We start from the raw sequence: 19,779 nt of genomic DNA, 5'->3' as shown, positions 1-19,779 counted from the left end.
GCACATTAATTAAACACGTCTTATGTTTTGTCAGTGCCGGTTTTGATGACCAGTATAAATCCAAAAGCAGTTTTTCTGCCAAAATTTACCCAAAGGATTTGGATGAATGCTTAACAAGAAAGTGCAGTGTACACAATCAAATAAAGTATTTAGTGTTCCAGAAATAATGAGCAATCTGAAATCTGACCCCTTACATTCCTTAAATATTCACAAAGTGTTAAGTTCTTGTGTTTGTTATCTTTTTATGATTCAAATGGTAAAAAAATGGTGCAAATGTGAGAAGCCCTGAAGAAGAAAACTGATATTTTAATAGAAATAGTGATGAAATCACTGACATAATGTTTACTTAGCAACTAAAGCAACAGACCAACCAGACCTACCAGTATGCTAATCTATATTTAACTGCTAAATTTTAAAAACCCATAACATGCAGATAAGATCTGTGGCGCAGTTGTTTACATTGTGTGTTTTTAATGCATATATTTTTGTTGGTGATTAGTTTAAATCCAACTGAAGCAATCTCTTATCAATATAAACCTTAGTTCATCCAACAAATTAAATATTTGAATGTTAGAAGATTTGATTTCAGAAGATCAGCAATGATGTTTTTTCTTTAATTGTCTCAATGAAAAATGTAATGTTCAAGTTTATAGGCGCTGTTTTATCTGAGAATTTCCCTGGGTGTGAACCGCTTACTGTGTCCAAATTATCCAAGCTGGATCTAAGACATTACTACAATATGGGCAATTTGCTCTGCCATTTTTATAGATAATCGTGTATTCCAAAGGTATTCTTTTGGTACATTGAACTCACAACAATATTTGAACTCCTGACGTCCAGCACCGCTGTCAGATTATCTAATCCAACCACTATGCCATTGCATGCTCTTTACTGAACGAAAGATAAATGAATACTCACAATTTTGAACAGTATTTTTTTGGTCACAGATAGCAACCTTTTAACCCCACTTAAACCTGACTTCCCTATTTGGCAAACAGAGAATTTTTAGACAATTTGTTATCTGATGATCCTGTAAATTTTGTGTGGATAGACTTAATACTGTTCGAATTTAGCAAATCAAAACTAACATTTTGGGTTTATTCAGTGTAGACCCTAAAATATCAATTTTGATTTAGAAGTATGTAGGTTTGTTCAAAAGCTCAGTACAGTTTACTTTACTTGTTAAGTAATCCAATTTCTGTAAATAAATATTACTAAACTTGACTATAAAATACTGTAGGGGGGCGTGTCGTAAAGTTAAGAAAAAATCCAAATAATGCAACAGTCAATTGCAGCATGGGCCCCCAAGGTCCTGCTAATAGCGGGGACTTACTTTCGGTCCAGCCAATCCCGGGTAAATTTCCCGCTCTGCACAGACAAACAGCTGGTAAAAGCCCTGTCAAATGAATTATGATCATTTCGTAACCGCTCATTGTTGGTCATTTCGTAACCATTGTGTAAGTCAATTCATCCATTAAGAAATCGAATGGTCATATCTTAACCGTTGACTCCTATAATTATGAGGAATTAATTTAATACCATTTGAATTTACAAAATAAGCTTACTGTAAGTATAAAACATAAAAATAACAACATAAACAAAGTTAAATCTAGTAGTTGTATTCCTTCTTTATTCCTAATAGTGTAGTGCGATTTGCCAATAAACTCTGAAACTATGACAAATAGAAACATTCACACTAGCTATTTTTTATGTTGCGAAGGAAATATTATAAGCAGGCTGAATGTTAAATGTAATAATTTTTTAATTCATAGATGTTCTACCATTGAGAGAAATTGTGACCTTAAGCCAATATCTTTTAAATATATAGACCATATAACTTTAGAATTTCATTTTTTTTAAATTGCATAGAAGTATTGTAAAATGTAGTGAGTTTGCCGAATGAGAGTATGCGCTTTTTATATGCTTATTGTATTAAAAATGTGCCGATATGTTTAATTTTGTATCTTGTTATTGGAAATTAATACCATAACTAATAATTTAAGGCTGTTTTTTGTCGTTTTCGGATATAAAGTATGCAGAATATGGATCAATTGAGAAAAGAACAGAACAACATTTTGTTCGTTTTAAACAATTCAAACAGATATAGTCAATGAAATAGGTCAAGAATGATCATTTATATAAACGTAATTTTACTCAAAAATACGTTGCGATCAGTCTTTAATTATTGTTTATAAGTAAGCAAAATGTAAGAAAATAATTAACATATTTTGGTAGAATAATAAATCATTTCTAATTTAGCATGATATATATATATCTAATAACTATTGAGTAACATAAATTATTGGATTGTTACTAGTGAGAATTTGAGTAATGTCTCCCAATTGGTGTCTTGGTTGCTGTGCCATATACATCCACGTTCGAACAATACACTTAACGAGGTGCTAAGTGTACTATTTATCACCTTGTTAAATGGTGGTTACCATATGAGAAATTGATTACTTGACGGTTACGAATTGACTAACAGAATGGTAACGAAATAACCAAGATTCAGCAGTTACGAAATGGTAAGGTTACGAAATGACCAGTTCCCATCAAATGCCCCTGGGGACATCCTAGGTTAGGCCCATTCCCTGTTTTCAGCGCAAAACAATAACACCGCATTCACTCAGCACTGCCGGTCCACCTGGAAGGTAAAAACATGGCCCATTTTCCCTGCTATCCCCGGTATAAACAAGACCTGGGGGCCATGGTTACAATTGACTGGTGCATAACTGTGGCAGAATAAGGGAAATATTTTATTGTTGCATTTATTATCAAATATGAGAATTTAAGACACATGCAAAAAGCCACAATACGAATTGGTGATAGTGTTCGTTCTAACTTGCTATTCAAAGGTGATGAGAATGACTATTGACATAACATTGACAAACAAAATGTAAGGCATTTGTATCCTTTCGTCTTTTATTTATTAAAATCTGAGATGTTAAGGGAGCAAATCACTTTTTAGATTGGAACATACCAAATAATAATAAGCGACGATGTAGTGGTGAACCAAGTTTGCTAGAAATCTATCGAGTTTCTCCAAAATACAAGCAAAAATTACACCGTATGTTGATACTAGTGATTTAGTTTCGGATGAACAAAATCCGGATAAATCATTTGCTTTTCATCCAAAGGGTGGACGATTTATACTACTGTACAAAAGTCATAAAAATAAATGAAAAAAAAAACGTTGAATATGTATTTTAAACACTTACCAAGTTACCATTCTCTTTCCGTAAGAGATGAACGCCATACTGCATAATTGCACGGAGATGGTACCACGGAGATACCCGAAAATTTCCGTTATATTCCGGAAAGTTAAATTTCTGTATACTTGAAAATTTGGATGCTGATGGTACACGAAATATCGAATTTCTTCATTTCTGTTTTTTATGGAATGAAACTTCGGCATAATATACAATAGGCTTTAAATAAAGTAAAACAAATAAAAAATGCTTAGTATATAGCTATTTTTGACCAAAATTATGATTTTTTTCCCTGGTCGCCTTAATAGCTATTTTTATGGATACACAAATATACTCACACAAAAGTTTAAGAATATTTTTTTTAATATTAAAAGAGAATAAGATTTAAAACAATGAAATGATCTCGTAAATAAACATTCAAGCTTATCAACTTACTGTCAATGGACATTTTTATTGACATTTGATACATCAAATCTGGACTGAAAATATTAAGGAGACCAATTTTTGTCGCCTTAATCCAGCGGTCCCCATAATGCCTAGATTAATATATATATGGTCACCTTAATATCTGTAGTAGATATATATATATATATATATATATATGCATACTTCCTTTATGTAAACCCCATGTACTTTTATGATTAGAGATCCAAACTCTAGCTGCAGACGAAGGAATACAATTCAGAGCACCTAATGCAAAAGCTTTTAAAATGTATGATGCAGTCCTTGTTTGAAACTATGAGCATCACACACATTCTGCCTTATAAAATAAAAGGTTTAAAACTGTGTGATAATAGAGTTTCATAATAAAAAGCAACATTGTACTAATTTTGGGAACAAATAAAGAAAACATTATTAAAAATAAAAGCGACATACATAAGCTAATATTTTCTTCCAAAATGTAATGATTACCTATGCAAAATATCTAAAGAATATGACGTCACATGCCAAAACACTCCAAGTCAGCCAAAAAATGTTTTAAAGATAACATGAATTAGCGAAATCTTCATAAAATCAAAGGACTGAAAGATTAGTTATGTAAGGATACTATATTCAACCCTATATTTTGTTTCAGGAATTCTTTTTCAAAAACTAGGAGGCAAGTACTCTTCAAAATATTGTCTCTATATCCACGGTTCAAATAATATCCAAGAAATTCATTGGATCTATCTGCCCAACTACCTGCTGGAAACATTTTGATTTTACGAATTTTCTTTAAAGCATAACCAAAAAAATCGGGATGAGCAATACTATTAGCAATCAGCGATTCAATGTATATGCAAAAAGCTACAGAAACATGCTCAGTAGCAAAAACTTAAACATAAACCCGGTTAAGTGGCAATGGGCAAACGCCAAAGACATAGAACACAAAATCACAAACAAGAAACAGCACAAAACTCTACAAACAGCACAGTTCATAAATACTATATATATAAATAATTGGTATGCTTATCAAGAATTGTTAGGTACCGCCTTGGAACGGTCAGTAAAATGTAAATTTACTGGGGGTTTAAACCAGTTTATGTGCACAAACCTTACTCTTATCACAACAATTCTTAATAAAGATAAAACGCAAAAGGTAAATCTTATCAAAGTATGCATTAACTTGAGGAAGCTTAAACTACCGATCACAGTCTCTGTAAAACTGGAAATTATGACAACATTAAATATCAACTATTTGAAGTGACCGTAATTTAATTTCTAAATTGTTCACCTTAATTGATAAACGTACTCCTTCATCAACTTTAAATTAAATTAATCTTATCATTTTTAATTTTTTATAGTTCCTTTTTAAAGCTATAAAATCGGCAGCATTTGGTAATGATAACATCTTGTCTTTTAGTAAAGCCGATTCATCTTTAGCGTTATTTTGCTGAGCTTATTCAATTGTTCGTCCTCTGTACTTATCAAATCTCTCACCACTTGTATTTTAGAATCATTAGCATTTACTCGAGTGTCTCAATCATTATATTGGGCATCTCGCTGAGTACGTTGTTGGTTAAATTCTGTTTTCAACTCACCTGTGTCAATTAGGTCGTCCGTCATTTGTTAAAAAAAATTTCCATCCGGTGGTTTTTTTTTTTTTTTTTTTTTTTAATTCTTTAAGTTACATCTTTTCAAACGCTTTAGTAGATTTTCCAGCATTCGTGTGTGCTTTAATTAGCCCATATATTTGTTTATTTACACTTTCCTGTGTTTGAATAATCAATCTATTTATCTGTACATTAGTTTCAGTTATGCAATATGATTTTTTGTCTGTTATGTTAATATCGGAATCATATCTGGTATCATCTGAATATCATAATCGTTTAACGATTTTCGAATTAGCAAAAACACATAGCGTTTACACAATCATATGGTTCCTCATAATCCCCAAGATTTAAATATTTTGCATGTCAATATCAGTATGAAAAATATATATCTGGTCTGTTCCCTTGTGATGGGATTTAAAAAATAAGTAATGGGAAAAAGTTTCCTCTTGGTGTCTTGTTATATGATTGAAAAAGAAACAAACTCAACAATGTTATGATTTTTCTCGCAAACATAAATATAAAATATTACTACATTCTGCTGATCACAAATCATTTCTGTAACAGGTAATATTTGGTCGCTTGATGTGTGTTATATGTCTTATAGCATTTTTTTTCTTGAAATCTTGTCCATTTGATTAATAAAGTTTTGAAATTTTGACTGCTCCAAATTCGTTGCATACAAGTAAATCTTAAATCTTATCATATTAAAGCAATGGTTTTAATAACATATGAAGAGGCGCATTAGTCTTCCAAGAACTATCAATAATTTAAAACAAGACTTTGGCATCTAGTCGTAAATTACCTTGAAAGGGTCATGTTTTTGTTTCGCATCACAATTCGGATTTTCCATTTTATTATCTTTTTATAAAGAATTGGGATTAAAAACTTAATCATGTTTCTTTTTTCGAGAAATATAAAGGCAGCCAAACCTGCTTTTAAGTGGGTTCCAAATGGGTAACTGTAAAAGGGTAAGCACCGTAAATAGGTAACTGTAAAAGGGTAAACACGGAAAATAAGCCGTAGTAGTATGTAATGTTTTCGTCGCGGGGTGAGTTAATTTATTTGGAGTTCACTTGTGTTCAGTATTGCGAGATAGATTTACAAAGCATTACAAGTTAAAACTTTAGCACTCTCTAAGCTGAATAATGAAATGAATGCTTGGAAGCATAACATGGCATTTCACCAACTGTATTACATTCAATGCGCTCCTTGGCCCGTGTCAGTCGTATTTCTTACTTAGTTTATTGCCACTTGCCAAAGTCAGCTCAAACATTCAACAGTCACATCATACGTATCTGCAATTGTATACATGTATGTTCAATAAAATTCAAAACTTTCCTAGTCCGACTGAAGCATTCATATTACAAAAATAATTACGCGGCCATCGGCGGGATGGTGCGAAAGACAAACAGTTGGCATCCTGTCTGAACGACTTGGAAAGCATCATTTCGTATTTACCATCCGTCTGCGAGAACGGCTATTATGCTGTGTAATATAAAGCTACTGTTCTCGTTGCGTTGTTAAGTCTTTTCCGCATCGGCGAATTGGCGTTATCACAGTTAGGGCAAAGCATTTTGCTCCATAAGACAGGCATTCAGTTTGAATGCTCCAACGGGAAAGTACCCGGAGTTCTTGATGAGTTACAAGCGTATAAACATTCCGCAGGTAGGGGCGCCAGGATTCCCTTGTCTCTTCAGCCTTTTAAAAATACTCTGTCCGGTTAGCGCGTTGACACCTTATCTACGCCGTTTAGGCGCTTGTTAGGGCGTCATCCCCAAGGCATTCCTATATCTTTATCTACGATTCGTAAGGTCTCGAGGCAATGAGTTATAAAATGTAACCTTGACCCGAAACGTTACATGAGTCATTCTCCGCGGATCGGAGACGCTACTCACATCCATTAATTACTTATGACTGCAATACAGATTCATTAATTTGGCCGTTGGCGTTCTAATGCATACCTAAAGGCCGTGCCAGACGTATATTTGGTATATATTTTGCTAGTAGTTATTTATTACATTTCACGGCTGTACTATCATGCTAATGTCTGTATCGTGGAAATATGTGTAAAGTGTTGTTATTTTATCTTACAGATTGTTTTGGGCTCTATTTCAATTAGCTTGTTCACTTTGGTTTCGTAACTAGAATGATTGAATTCACATAGAATCAAACTCGTTCATAGTATTTAGTTTTGACATTAAATAAGTGTCCATATGCTAATCGTGAATAATATGTTACAGGGATGTCAATTTCGTATTTTGTATTTAGTTTTGACATTGGCTTAATATCCTTTACACTCAATGTGGTTTATTGTTCACGTCTCCTATTTTAGCTAAACTTGCCATGTCTAGCCCCTCCTTATTCAGAAGCAATACATAACATATTTTATTGTCAATCACGAATGAGATGTTTTGAAATAATACAATTTATATTAACTAACATATTCTAGTTTCAGACTTAAAAATAAAATTTCAATGGTTTTTACAGAGTATGTTTTGATCTTGAATACGATCTTAAAATAAGCATTCAATATAAATCGTATCATACAGATTTTCAGATCAGAGGCGTAGCTTTCTATCTATGTCATTCCTTTGGAAAATGTTTAGTACCCATTTTATCAGGCGAAAAGGTTCAATGAAATAATTAATAACACTATTCTAGTTGTCAATATGTTAAATTTTCCCTAGCATATTCCAGTTTCAGACTAATGCATATCTGATCCCTGCATTACAAAATTAGAATATATTATAAGCCAAGACACTGACATTATCGTCAATCTGAGGACATTTGACATAACCATTTTGACCACCGACTTTTGGCGTACATGCTGTTAGTTAAATGAACTTTACAAACCATGTGATACTCTCCATGAATCTTATCAATACAACACTTTACTGTTATGCCAATAGCCCACGTAGCTTCGGGGCATGTGCTGTAGAACTCTACTTTTAACAGGTAGTAAACAGGGTGTCATAAAAGTATCATCTTGTTCAAATCATCCTCGTGTAAGAAATGTGTACAGTTTGCATGTATAATGTTGTTTTAGCCGATTTAAATGAAGTTTAAATGTATAAAATGTTGCAGAAAATAATAATGCTCGAACATTTTACGATATTTTATTAGGTGAAATAAAATTACAAATGTTTTGGTAGCGTGTCTGAAATTAACTTAGGTGTCCGTACTTTCAGAAAATCCCAAAATTATATATCTAAGTCAAATACAATGTAACTTCAGTAATGCTTAACAAAAATAATCGCCAAAAAAATCACATTTCGATGAAAATAAAATGATAGCTGCAGAATAAATGTTATATCATTTAAATATTTGTAATACTATCAGACGTTTTCCCAAAATTGAAAATTTATAAATTTATCAGATTTATTTTGTTGATAAATGTTTTCACATTTACATTGCTTTAATAAAAGCCTGTTTTTGTCACCAATTATAGTTGGGGTTTTCAAGCTACAATTTCCCAATTAATGTTAACACTTAGCATTGGCACGCAAATGTTTTAATGTTGTGACATTTTTCATTAAATGTTTTTGTCTTCGAAATGTTATCAACCTTTATCATGTCTCCAATAACAAAACTTAACACACTTCGTAAGTTGAAATAGTATGACTTAATTTTGTTTTTTATCTTCTTTTTGGAATAGTCATTCTACGAAAATCCGTTTTTTTTCATAAAAAAACATCAACATATATTTTTGGGAAATCACAAATGTGTGCTTACCACTCGCTTTTTTCAATGATTATTAACATGCTAAGGCTAATGTCTGACAATCACAAGCTATTGTGATTAATTTGATCTTGTTTTTGAAACAATGAAGCTCATTTACCATGCTTTGCAGACTAAATCGTGACCCAATTTATTTAATTCCCAATTAGAGTAAAATTGAATACCATTCTGAACTGAAAAACAAATAAATGAATAGTTCCGTTGACTAGACTGAAATGTGATTAAAATCCTTTGAATATCCCACTGCTTAAAAAATGGAAAAATTAGAACGTGTAAGCATTTTTACAAAGAGTAAAAATTATGCTAACATTGGATATAAAAAAAGAGAGTAAAAATGCCATGGTTTACAGGTTTTTGCAGTTAAAGATCGTTTGAATGTGATTCTTTAAACTGAAATGTGTCCTCGACCCAAAAGCAAAGGTATTTTATTCATCAATTACATATGTTTTAATCATTATCACCTAGTCCAATCCATGTCGTAAAATAGTAATCGTCTCTGTTCATTGCTTGGTCCAGAAAGGTGCCTTTAGCCGGAAATCCATTGTGATAAACAACTGTTCCACCAGATAAATAAGCTCCCCACCATCCAAATGTTCCAGATGTTATAACAACATGATTGCAAGACATCATTAATGCAAAATCGTCTATGGCTTCCTTAAATGGGCTGAAAACGACGTTTTCACCTATAATTGATTCTTTACACCAAGGAATGTCGTCAGACAAAATAACAAATGTAATATTTTTTAATTTATGTAGAAAATAGTTCATAGACACATTTATGAACCTATAATCAATTGGATTGTAACCAAGTTTGATGTTTATCTGTTTTAATAGATCTCCTCTTCGTACATGCATACATACAATTTCGTCGTCTGAAAAGAACAAAATAGCATTAAATATTGATATGTTTCAAATGATATTCTGTATGATTCAAATTGAGGGAGTATTTAAATATTAATTTTAACCTCAGTATTTGTTATAATTTCTGTTTAGTAAACATCATTCGACTAGAAGAAGTTTACAAGAAAGAAAAAGAAGGAGGTCATATGGTATAATCAACTTTTTGAACATTAAGTATCCTTACAAGCGGATGACCGATTAAAAATAGGAAACGAAACTAAACGGGGAAAGCTAACTTACTTCGTGAAAATGACCGTAATAGATCTTCCGCACGCATTTGTTTTTCCAACTTCATCTTAAACAATTCATGAATTATATTGTCTGAAGTATTAAAATAACGAAATGATTGTAAATAACCGGAAATGGTCCAGTTCTTATTCTCGTCGAGGTCCTCAATTTCATTAAGATACTTCCCGTAAGCCTTTTCATGCATTTCAAATTGATTAATAGGTTTTGAAACCTCACTTAGAGTTGGCAAGTTAAACCATTTATGTATTGAAATTGTGGATGGTATAATCGGGATAAGTCCACGTTTTCGTGCAATTCCGAATAACGAAGCAACTTGGAACATTTGATTGCCAGTACGTCCAATTATATTTTTCATAGTAATAAAGGTACACTTATTGCATACCCATGGGCATTTTTCATATGTTCCATTGTATTTGCACTTTTTGGTTGTGTTGTGTTTGTGTTCCAATACCCATGTTTTTTTCGTCTTTGTGAACATAAATGCTTGAAAGCAATCAACGTCTATCGTCATAGAGCGTATTTCTGACCTATGGTTACATGATATATTTTCACCATTTTTAAGTTCATCAAAGCAATAATTCTCAGTTTTAACGTCACTGTTTCTTGTTGGAGGACGATTTACAGCAATGAAGTACAAATAAGAGTAATTTATCAAAATGATAATCAAACCCAGTGTAGCTAGAATTATTTTTATATTATTCATGTTTGGCTACATACGCCACCTCGTGCATTTGGTCAGCAGATCTGAGCTAGGACTACCTGTAATGAGAGTTAATATTAATGCTTAGTGTGAGGAAAAAATATTGTTATGAACAAAACTGCAGAAACAAGTTCAGAAGTCAAAAGTTTAAACATAAACCCCGATTTAATGATACGGGGTAAATGCCAAAGTCATAGAACACAAAACAAACAATCACAAACCAGATGCATGGAAGAACATCACAAAACTCCACAAACAACACATTACATATATATATATATATATGAACTATACTATATAAAAACTAGGTATGTTTAATCATGGATTGTTAGGCACCGCCTTTGAATGTCAGTAAAATGTAAATTTACTGGGGGTTAAACCAGTTTGTATGCACAACCTAGCTCTTATCCCAACAATCTCGAATAAAGTAAAAACGTAAAAGGTAATTCTTATCAAAGTATGCATTAACTTGAGGAAACTTAATAATTGAACAAATAATAATAGTTGAACCCAATGATTAGGGATCATGATACTATCTGCAGACGAAGGAATTCAATTCTAAGTAATATTTTCGCTGCGAATTAAAATTGGTTTCAATAAAGGACTGTATACCTAATTAATATGAATGGTAATATTGTAAGTGCAAATCGTTCTCGTTGAATTACACGCTTTGTTATAAAAAGTGCATCGGAACCTTTCAAAAATTAAGTATAAACAGCAAATATGGTTTAAGTCGAGAGCGGACCCAGGCTGGTACAGTCAATTAAAAGTTAGAAAACAGATTTTAACCACTCTGCCACAGAGACTCATTCACAACTTGTTGGATATTTTAACCATAATGAAAATATTTAAAATATAACATGATAATGTCAATCAACCAATCACACTAGATACATTCATGAGTCTTTTTAGCTTGACTATTCGAAGAATAAGGATAAGTATACAACTCACCCTAGCACCGGCGTCACACTTTGGTTTATGTTTTGAATGTAAGCACCTTTAAGTCATTATCTCAGTAAATACATCATTTATTGCATTGAAATTTGGATATGTATTCCCAACTATCTAACCTATTAAAGTAATGAAGTTAGATAACATTAACTTTTCAATTCTTACACTGAAAAGCGGCGGAATAGTTGAGCGCGCTGTCTTTGTGTCAACCATGAGCGATCCCCTTTAATAAGTAGGAAAAAATACACGGTACCATATTTGATGTTATTCTGTGAGTAATTATCTGTTAAAGACTAAATTAGATTATAGGACAAGCTGCTCTCTCACAGATTGACAGTTATGACATTCTTTAATTTATTCAGACTATTTTAAGTTGTCAAAACGGTAAAGCTGTGATGTTCCCCTTGATGAGGTCTTTACAACATTTTTAAAGTGAGTCACATGGCGTCAAAAACTTGGTGAAAATATCAAATCTTAGACAAATATAGGGAACAAACTTAAGGCAATATTTCTAGTCCAATATTATTAAAACTTAATCAGAATGTTTTCCTTAATGAAACGGTTAATTATTTTTAAACTAGGTCACATTGGGTCAGAAACTAGGTTAATTGGTCAATTCTTAATATTCTTAATATATAAATTCAACAAAAATGCTTGTTCTTTCTTCACTTAATTGCAGCAAATTAAATTCATTGTTGACCTAAACTATTTTGTTGTTCTAGGTCCACCATTGAACAAGGAAATTTTAGAAATCTGGGAGAAGTACAGGCAGCCTGCTGCAGTCAGAACAATTATTTTAAGTGTTGCGATCATCACCTGAATCATGTCTCTGAGTGAAGATGTTTCGTTTAAGTCAGAAATGCCAGAAGTTAAGAAAACAAAAGCGGGATGGTGAATTGCGTTCTATTTTGCAATCTGGTTTTCACGCACCTGAAAAAAAGATCACTGAAGATTAACGCTTGCAGATGAAAGCCAAATAAGACAAGTGCAAGATGCTGCAAGGAAAGTTGTTCAGGAGAATCACAGGTTGAAGAGAGAAATAGAACATGTTGAAGGTGCAAATGAAAACCTTTCTTTTCAAATTGAACCCTTGGTGTTATAAAGTACAATTTACACACACTTCGTGTACCGGATTGTGTACTCTGCCCCTTGTCCGTAACTTAAAGTTCATCTACGATAGAAATCTTAAATTTTCTCAACATATAGTGTGAACTTCACCTTGTGGATGCATTGGTAATGCACTTTTAAATTGTATGTGGCAATTTAAATAGCAGGGTCAAGAGACTCGTACGTTATTTCGGAGCATCACGCGAACATCGTATTTTTAAACAGTTTGATCAACAATATTTTAATTACATTTCTAGCGAAATTTACATATAGAAGTATAGGAAGTATGTTAAAGAGATAACTTGATTAATATTAAAAGAAAACGAAAATTAGACAAAACAAACACATTAGATATTCTGAGAATTGAACACAATGCAGACTGAACTAGTTTACTCAAAATAAATAATTCATTCTAAACACTGTGAATCCTTTGTTGAAAAGTTACAAAACATAACTTCAATTGAACGAAGAGTCACAGTCAAAGCCTTTATTAAAAGATCAGGCAAATGTGTAATACCTTGATATTTCCAGATATCCATAGACATTTCCTACGGCAGAAATAAATTTATTCTAATATACTTTTATTCAAAGAGAATCATTAACAGTATCTTATTTCAAATGCTATCAAATTTAAGCTTAAAATTGATTTATTTATAGTTTCCAATTACATAATTTGTGACGCGAGGGCTGTTGTTGGACCGTACTTGGGCATATCTTGTCAATCAGGGTATCGATGGAAATGTCTTTTCGAGAGATCGATCAACACTAGCATTGAATATCGACCTCAGCAGACGCTCTTATATCAGCAGCCGCATAACGCAAAGCAGCCACAGTCACCAACATCCGCCATAAACAGCCACTTTACAGTTGGCAGCCACTTAACAGTTGGCAGCCACTTTAAAGATGACTGCCATTTTATAGTTGGCAGCCAGTTGACAGTTGGCAGCAGTCACTATATATTCAGCAAAAGCAACCACTTTATGTATGGCCGTCACTTTATAGTTGTTTGCTGCCACTTTAAAGCTGTTGACAGCCACTTAACAGTTGGCAGCCAATATATGTTCAGCAGCAGCATCAACCAATGTGAAGCTTAGCATTCCTCCTCCCCATCCGCAGCCACTTTATGTATTGCTGCCACTTTACAGTTGGCAACCACTTAACAGTTGGCAGCCATTTTACAGTTGGTAGCCAGTTTACAGTTGGCGGCCACCTTATAAACAGCAGCATTAAAAGAGAGGAAACAAAAAAAAACACCTAGGGTTAGGTAAGGGTTACGAACATAAAAACTTCCTAGGACATGAGTGAACACATTTCTGGTAGGAATATTTGGCCGAAAAAAAGTTTAATATTTTGCTCTAAAATGGCATTTGATGAATAGCGGCGATTTGTTCAATGGTGGCCTTTGATGAGCATGGGCAATTGGCTTAACGGTGGCCTTTGCGAAATAACCCTTTCTTAAGTCGATCCTTCGATCTTGTTCATCGATTGGAAAACAGCACATCTTTGGGTATATAAAACAACACAATGTATACAACTAGGAAATAGTTTATTTCAAAGTGTGCGTGTTCTACAATGTGAACCATCTAACAGATAATGTTTCGATTATATAAGAACAATTCATATAACAGCAAATTGTACTTAGGGGCCACCTAGTGAAGTTGCCGTCGCGTTTCCGGGTCCAACCAGGGGAGTCCGGCTTCGGCACGGGCTCTTGGTCCCGCGGTACTTTGGGTCGCCGCTCGAAGAGAAGCCTTACCGAGTCCGGGCGAAACTTTGCCTGCTCCTATCACTGCCGTTTGTGGTCCGATCGGGGCGAACGAGGTACAGTTGGAAAGGTCTCGGCGGGTTGCGTCCAAAGCCGTCAATATATATGCAAAAAGCTACAGAAACATGCTCAGTTGCAAAAAGTTTAAACATGAACCCGGTTTAGTGGCAATGGGCAAGTTTGCGGGTCCAACGCTGGAAGCCCGACCTCGGCTAGGGCTCAAGGTCCCTCCCGGCCGGTCTCGAACCAGGGACCCGTGGACGGACAGGAACCTATTCAAATGAGACATTGTCTGACGGGTGTCGTCGATTTCTTTCAAACGGAACCCAAATCGTTGTGCATAGCCGCTCGAAAGTCTCCCCGGTCCCGGCCACTGGCTTCGACGAAGCGAAATTGAAAATACGGTATTTTCCCCGTACTTTGGGCCGCCGCTTGACGAGGAGGTCGGCCGCGCCCGGGCGAAACTTGCCTGCTTCTATCTCCGCTGTCTGTGGTCCGATCGAGGTGAACGAGATACCGATGGAAAGGTCTCGACGAGTCGCGTCCAAGGCCGTCGCCTTCGCGGGACCAACCTGTGAAGCCTGGCCTCCCGCACGGCCGGGCTTAAGCCAGGGATACGCAAATGGATCCGTAACAGGTCAAATGCGAGCCGAGCTCGCTTGCTTGTCTGGATGAGTCGAGATCGAAAATACGGTTTTTATCTCCGTGCTTTTGCCTGTCGCTCGACGAGCGGCTCGGCTCAGACTGGCCGTATCTTTGCCTGGCCGTATCTCGATCGGGATGAACGAGTCGCATTTGAAAAGGTCTTGATGAGCCCCATTCAACGGTACCTATATTGCCCTAATCGCACGGCGAGTTGCCGAGTGGCGGCCGTTCGTATTTTCGCCCGGGCTCCTGCCTGGTCTCTTCTCAAGATTGCAAGATCGCAAATACGGAGTTTTCCGCGTACTCTCGATCGCCGCTCGACAAGCAGTTTGAGCGGGCATATCTGGCCGCCCGTCGGCGGATTTGGTCCATGACTGGTGTCTCGACGCACTCGCCAAAACGCTCGGCCGCGGAGATATGGCCACCCAAGCAATGGCGTGCATATTTTGGGGTAGCGAAAATAGGGGACACTAATTTTCTTCATACCCGACCCACATCCAAGTTGTCATTCTAGCTATTTTGGGAGGTTTTTTTAAATCGCTTGAGGCGTCCCGGTTAGCGAGTCTAACGTCGAGAACACCGGCCTCCCAGACTATGTTTGCCTCACAGACCACCTACCATCTTTCATAGGCCAGCTCCGCTGCTCGGCCGTTAGCTCGACTACTCTCGCGCGATGATCCTTGCCTCGCGAGCAAGTGGACGCCGCGACAGTACTAGTGGTGGTGATAGTACTAGTCAGATCGGGGACTCCAGCGGCGGGCATATCTCCGGGACGCCCTGGCCGATCTCGACGTACACAAAGTAAATAACCACTGCCACCCTAATGTATACACTCTGATAGATATTGTCTTGAAAGAGCAGGCTGCTAACGATGCCAAGATATTCCAGCACGCCAATGGTGGAAAGTAACGGCCAAGGAAGTGGGTCTTCCGTGAGCTTGAGCAAAGGCTCATCAGGTTTAAGTACCAGCTGCAAACTGGCGTTATTGATATAATGACATACGAGTATGTTGATGATGCTGTCCATTAAGTAAAACTGAAGTAAATGTGTGTGAAAAGGGTAGCATAAATTTTGTTGTATGTTGAGTCCATGTATGCTATAATTTCATATCAATCAGTACATCAAGTATAAATATTTGAATATGCGCTATTTATTTATACTGTTAAAATGTGTTATTATAGAATATTATTTTATCTATAGTGTGCTGTTTAATTATATATTCATGATATTAATTTTTGTGTTTTTCGACATATTCATTATATTATAAATAAAAATCAGATCTATATTTGTGTAATTTTATGAAATTTAAGAACAACTTTTTCAAAACTAGACACGCACCTTTTTCAGCACAGTATAGCAATGTTGGCCAATTATCACCTATCAACTCTTTTGTTACAACACTCAATACATCTCCCCAACCCCAACCTCAATTTCTACAGGAAAAAATAGCGGCACGGAAAGTGGAAACACACCATTTTAAATTTTCTGTTGTTTTTTATACAATTTAAGACATATTCGAACTTTCGCGTTAGTATTGTTAACAGTAAACATGCTGCCTTAAAATCTGTGGTCTCAGTCTGACTTCAATGATTTTTATTCTGAGTGATGCACACTTTTTATAGTTGTTATACCTTTAAATCAATCCAATACCTGCACTCAGAAAAAATCATTCCATTAATATATCAGAGATATTATAATATATAAATATTTCTCATGGACTAGAAAATTGGTGTCGTCCGGACTGATGCAACATGGATTCTTTGCAAATTTGCGTTGCTAAACTTCAAAGTGAGAGAATTGTTTTAGGAGAAACGTAACATACCTTTTTCATTCTTAAAATCAAAAGGGTTTAGGTTTTGAGAAATGAATGGTTGTCATATGTGTGAAATATTAGACATAACATTTTTTTATAAATTTTAGGTGTTGCCTGTTTGCCTGTTTGCATTGAAATGTATAGGGAAAGTAATTAGTAGTGTATAACCTAAAGGGATCAAACTGTTTTGGTCAAAAAAAGTCATTTTTGGCATGTAGCGTATTGTTTTCCACTATTTCTGGCAAGATATCACTATTGAATGCATTTATCAAGACGGTGGAACAAAATATGCCCATTCCAGGGTTTTGTTTACTTTCATCTTTTTAAAGAAAAAAAGAGTCTTTATTCCCACGAGCATGCAATAAAGGCCAAATTTGATGAAAATTTGACTGCAAAACTCCCAAAGTGTGCAGAGATGTGTAGATCTGCACGATTTTAGGCTTAAAATGCTTTTTGAGAACAGCTTCAGTTGAAACTTTGCAGAATGGCATTTTTGCCAAATCGCCTTAAAATAACAGACACACACGCGCCTGGGTGAAAGACTGTGGAACCGAAAAACCTGACAATGACTATCAGTTTTAGCATTTTTTGGGGTGCATTTATGTATTAAGGAAAGTACTTTTCATCAAATATGCAGACAAGGGTTTACTCGAGGTATTCTTATAGTATCACGGTTTAAATCTTCACTCGAAACTGATTCCTATGAATGTACTTTACTTTTTCTGAGTTGTTTTGAGGTTCAAGGCCAATTCATTCGTACATTTATTTGCAAAGTGGTCGTTATGAAAAGTTTCAGGATACTTTTTCCGTATGCCGGACACTTCATCAACTCGTGATTTGTCCCACTTGATGGCATTTCATGCTCGCTTTGCTATGTCTCTATTTGTCGAACACTTTTATGACTTAACAAAGTTCAAATACATGTCAAACAAAGTTACTTTCATTGTTTTTACGTTTTTGTCAGATGACTCTTCAAATACCAAGAACTCTCTCAAATGTGCTATTTTCCTTTACAAGTGCATTGTCACCTTTGAAGCTTAAATTTAACCAAAGTCACTTGAACTGGCTAAATTCCGATAAATCAGTTCGATTAAGAAATCACAACGGTCTTTGAAAACTTCACAAGCCTCAGTCTTTCCGATACAAATGCCTTCAACATTTCCTCTCCATTATCAATGCAGCACAACGGTCTTTGAAAACATCACAAGCATCAGTCTTTCCGATACAAATGCCTTGAACATTTCCTCTCCATTATCAATGCAGCTCAACATATTAGGTTCATTTTCATCTGTCGATTGCTGACATGTGGCAAGTTTATTGCATTTTATGGTGGTTATGAATATGAAGGCAATACTTGAAGATCCTTTTAAGTTTAGGCGGCCATTTTGGAAAGCAATGTTCTACCACTGTTTTCATATCTTCAGATTTATCTTTTGCGTTTTATTTTTATTAAGAATTGTTGAGATAAGAGTGAGGTTGGTGCGCATAAACTGGTTTAAACCCCCAGTAAATTTACATTTTACTGACCGTTCCAAGGCGGTACCTAACAATTCTTGATATACATACCCATTATTTATATATATATAGTATTTATGCACTGTGCTGTTTGTAGAGTTTTGTGCTGTTCTTTGTTTCTTGTTTGTGATTTTGTGTTCTATGTCTTTGGCGTTTGCCCATTGCCACTAAACCGGGTTTATGTTTAAACTTTTTGCTACTGAGCATGTTTCTGTAGCTTTTTGCATATATATTGTCGTTGAAACATGTTTACTTTATCGTAATCAAGGGTGTTTTGGATGATTTAAATCTGTTGCTCGGGCTCAATTCATTCATTTGCAGAAAATGTGTGTTACTGATGAATGACTTCTTCAATTGATTATAGTTTTAATCATGTACACTTTTGTATACTTTAAAGTCTTAAAAAATATTGTTGCTATAAATTTATCCTGTTTTTGTTTGCTTTCACTTTTTTCATCGTTGCAATAATTTTCTTTTTTTAATTTTTGTAACCGATTGTTCTGGTTTGTCAAGCTATACGTGCGAAATCCAATTGTTACTCCAAATTAGCTTTGGGCATTAACGTAGATTCGAACAATATGCAATTTTGTGACATTGTTTAATATTTTAAAAAGAACTTAGATTTTTTGTCCACTTATTATTGTTTCACCTTTACTAATTTATCAACATTTTCAATACAAGTTCTGTCTTCAACGAGATATATGACTTTACAGTCAAGTGTCTTTAATTAATTGTAACAATTGTGTCTCCGATTAATTTACTTCAAAACTTTTTATTATGAATTTGTTAGATTTGTCCCGAATAAATTTAATCAATAGTTATTTATGACCTGACTTCACCTAGACCTAGTTAACTATCTTATTCATTTTTCACTTATGTAGTTTAAATGCATTTCATTATATATTATTTTCTTATGTTGTTTATTCATCAACTTTGATGATGGTTTATCACTTTGACTATGGTATGTCAACTTACCTAGATGATGCAAAATCAAAAAATGTTTCGACTTATATTTAATGTATAGCGATTTGTTTCCTCTTATATTAAGATCTTCATAGAGTTATACTGGTATTTTGAAGTTTTAAGAACTATGCATCCAAATTAAACTAAAAACTTACTCTTTAACTTATGTGCTTGATCTACATATGACAAAT

The 19,779-nt window shown here is 34.7% G+C and overlaps 1 protein-coding gene across 3 annotated transcripts; it reads right to left on the bottom strand.

Moving 5' to 3' along the window:
- Nucleotides 1-8,344: 8,344 nt before the first annotated feature.
- LOC128243108 (galactoside alpha-(1,2)-fucosyltransferase 2-like) lies at nt 8,345-13,511 on the bottom strand. 3 transcript variants are annotated; one of them, XM_052960640.1, is made up of 4 exons: nt 13,405-13,478; nt 12,597-12,710; nt 10,121-10,888; nt 8,345-9,852 (listed from the first exon to the last, which is right to left on the bottom strand). In XM_052960640.1, the coding sequence occupies exons 3-4, from the start codon at nt 10,830-10,832 to the stop codon at nt 9,428-9,430; spliced, it is 1,137 nt and encodes a 378-aa protein (XP_052816600.1). In that variant the 5' UTR covers nt 10,833-10,888; nt 12,597-12,710; nt 13,405-13,478; the 3' UTR covers nt 8,345-9,427. The 3 variants fall into 3 exon arrangements, with proteins under 3 accessions (XP_052816600.1, XP_052816602.1, XP_052816601.1); XM_052960642.1 differs by having other exon boundaries at nt 10,238-10,888; XM_052960641.1 differs by lacking the exon at nt 12,597-12,710 and having other exon boundaries at nt 13,405-13,511.
- Between the last annotated feature and the right edge of the window lie 6,268 nt (nt 13,512-19,779).

This window comes from Mya arenaria, chromosome 8, assembly GCF_026914265.1.
Source record: "Mya arenaria isolate MELC-2E11 chromosome 8, ASM2691426v1".
Lineage (NCBI taxonomy): Eukaryota > Metazoa > Mollusca > Bivalvia > Myida > Myidae > Mya > Mya arenaria.
This window is presented reverse-complemented; position numbering and strand designations above follow the sequence as displayed.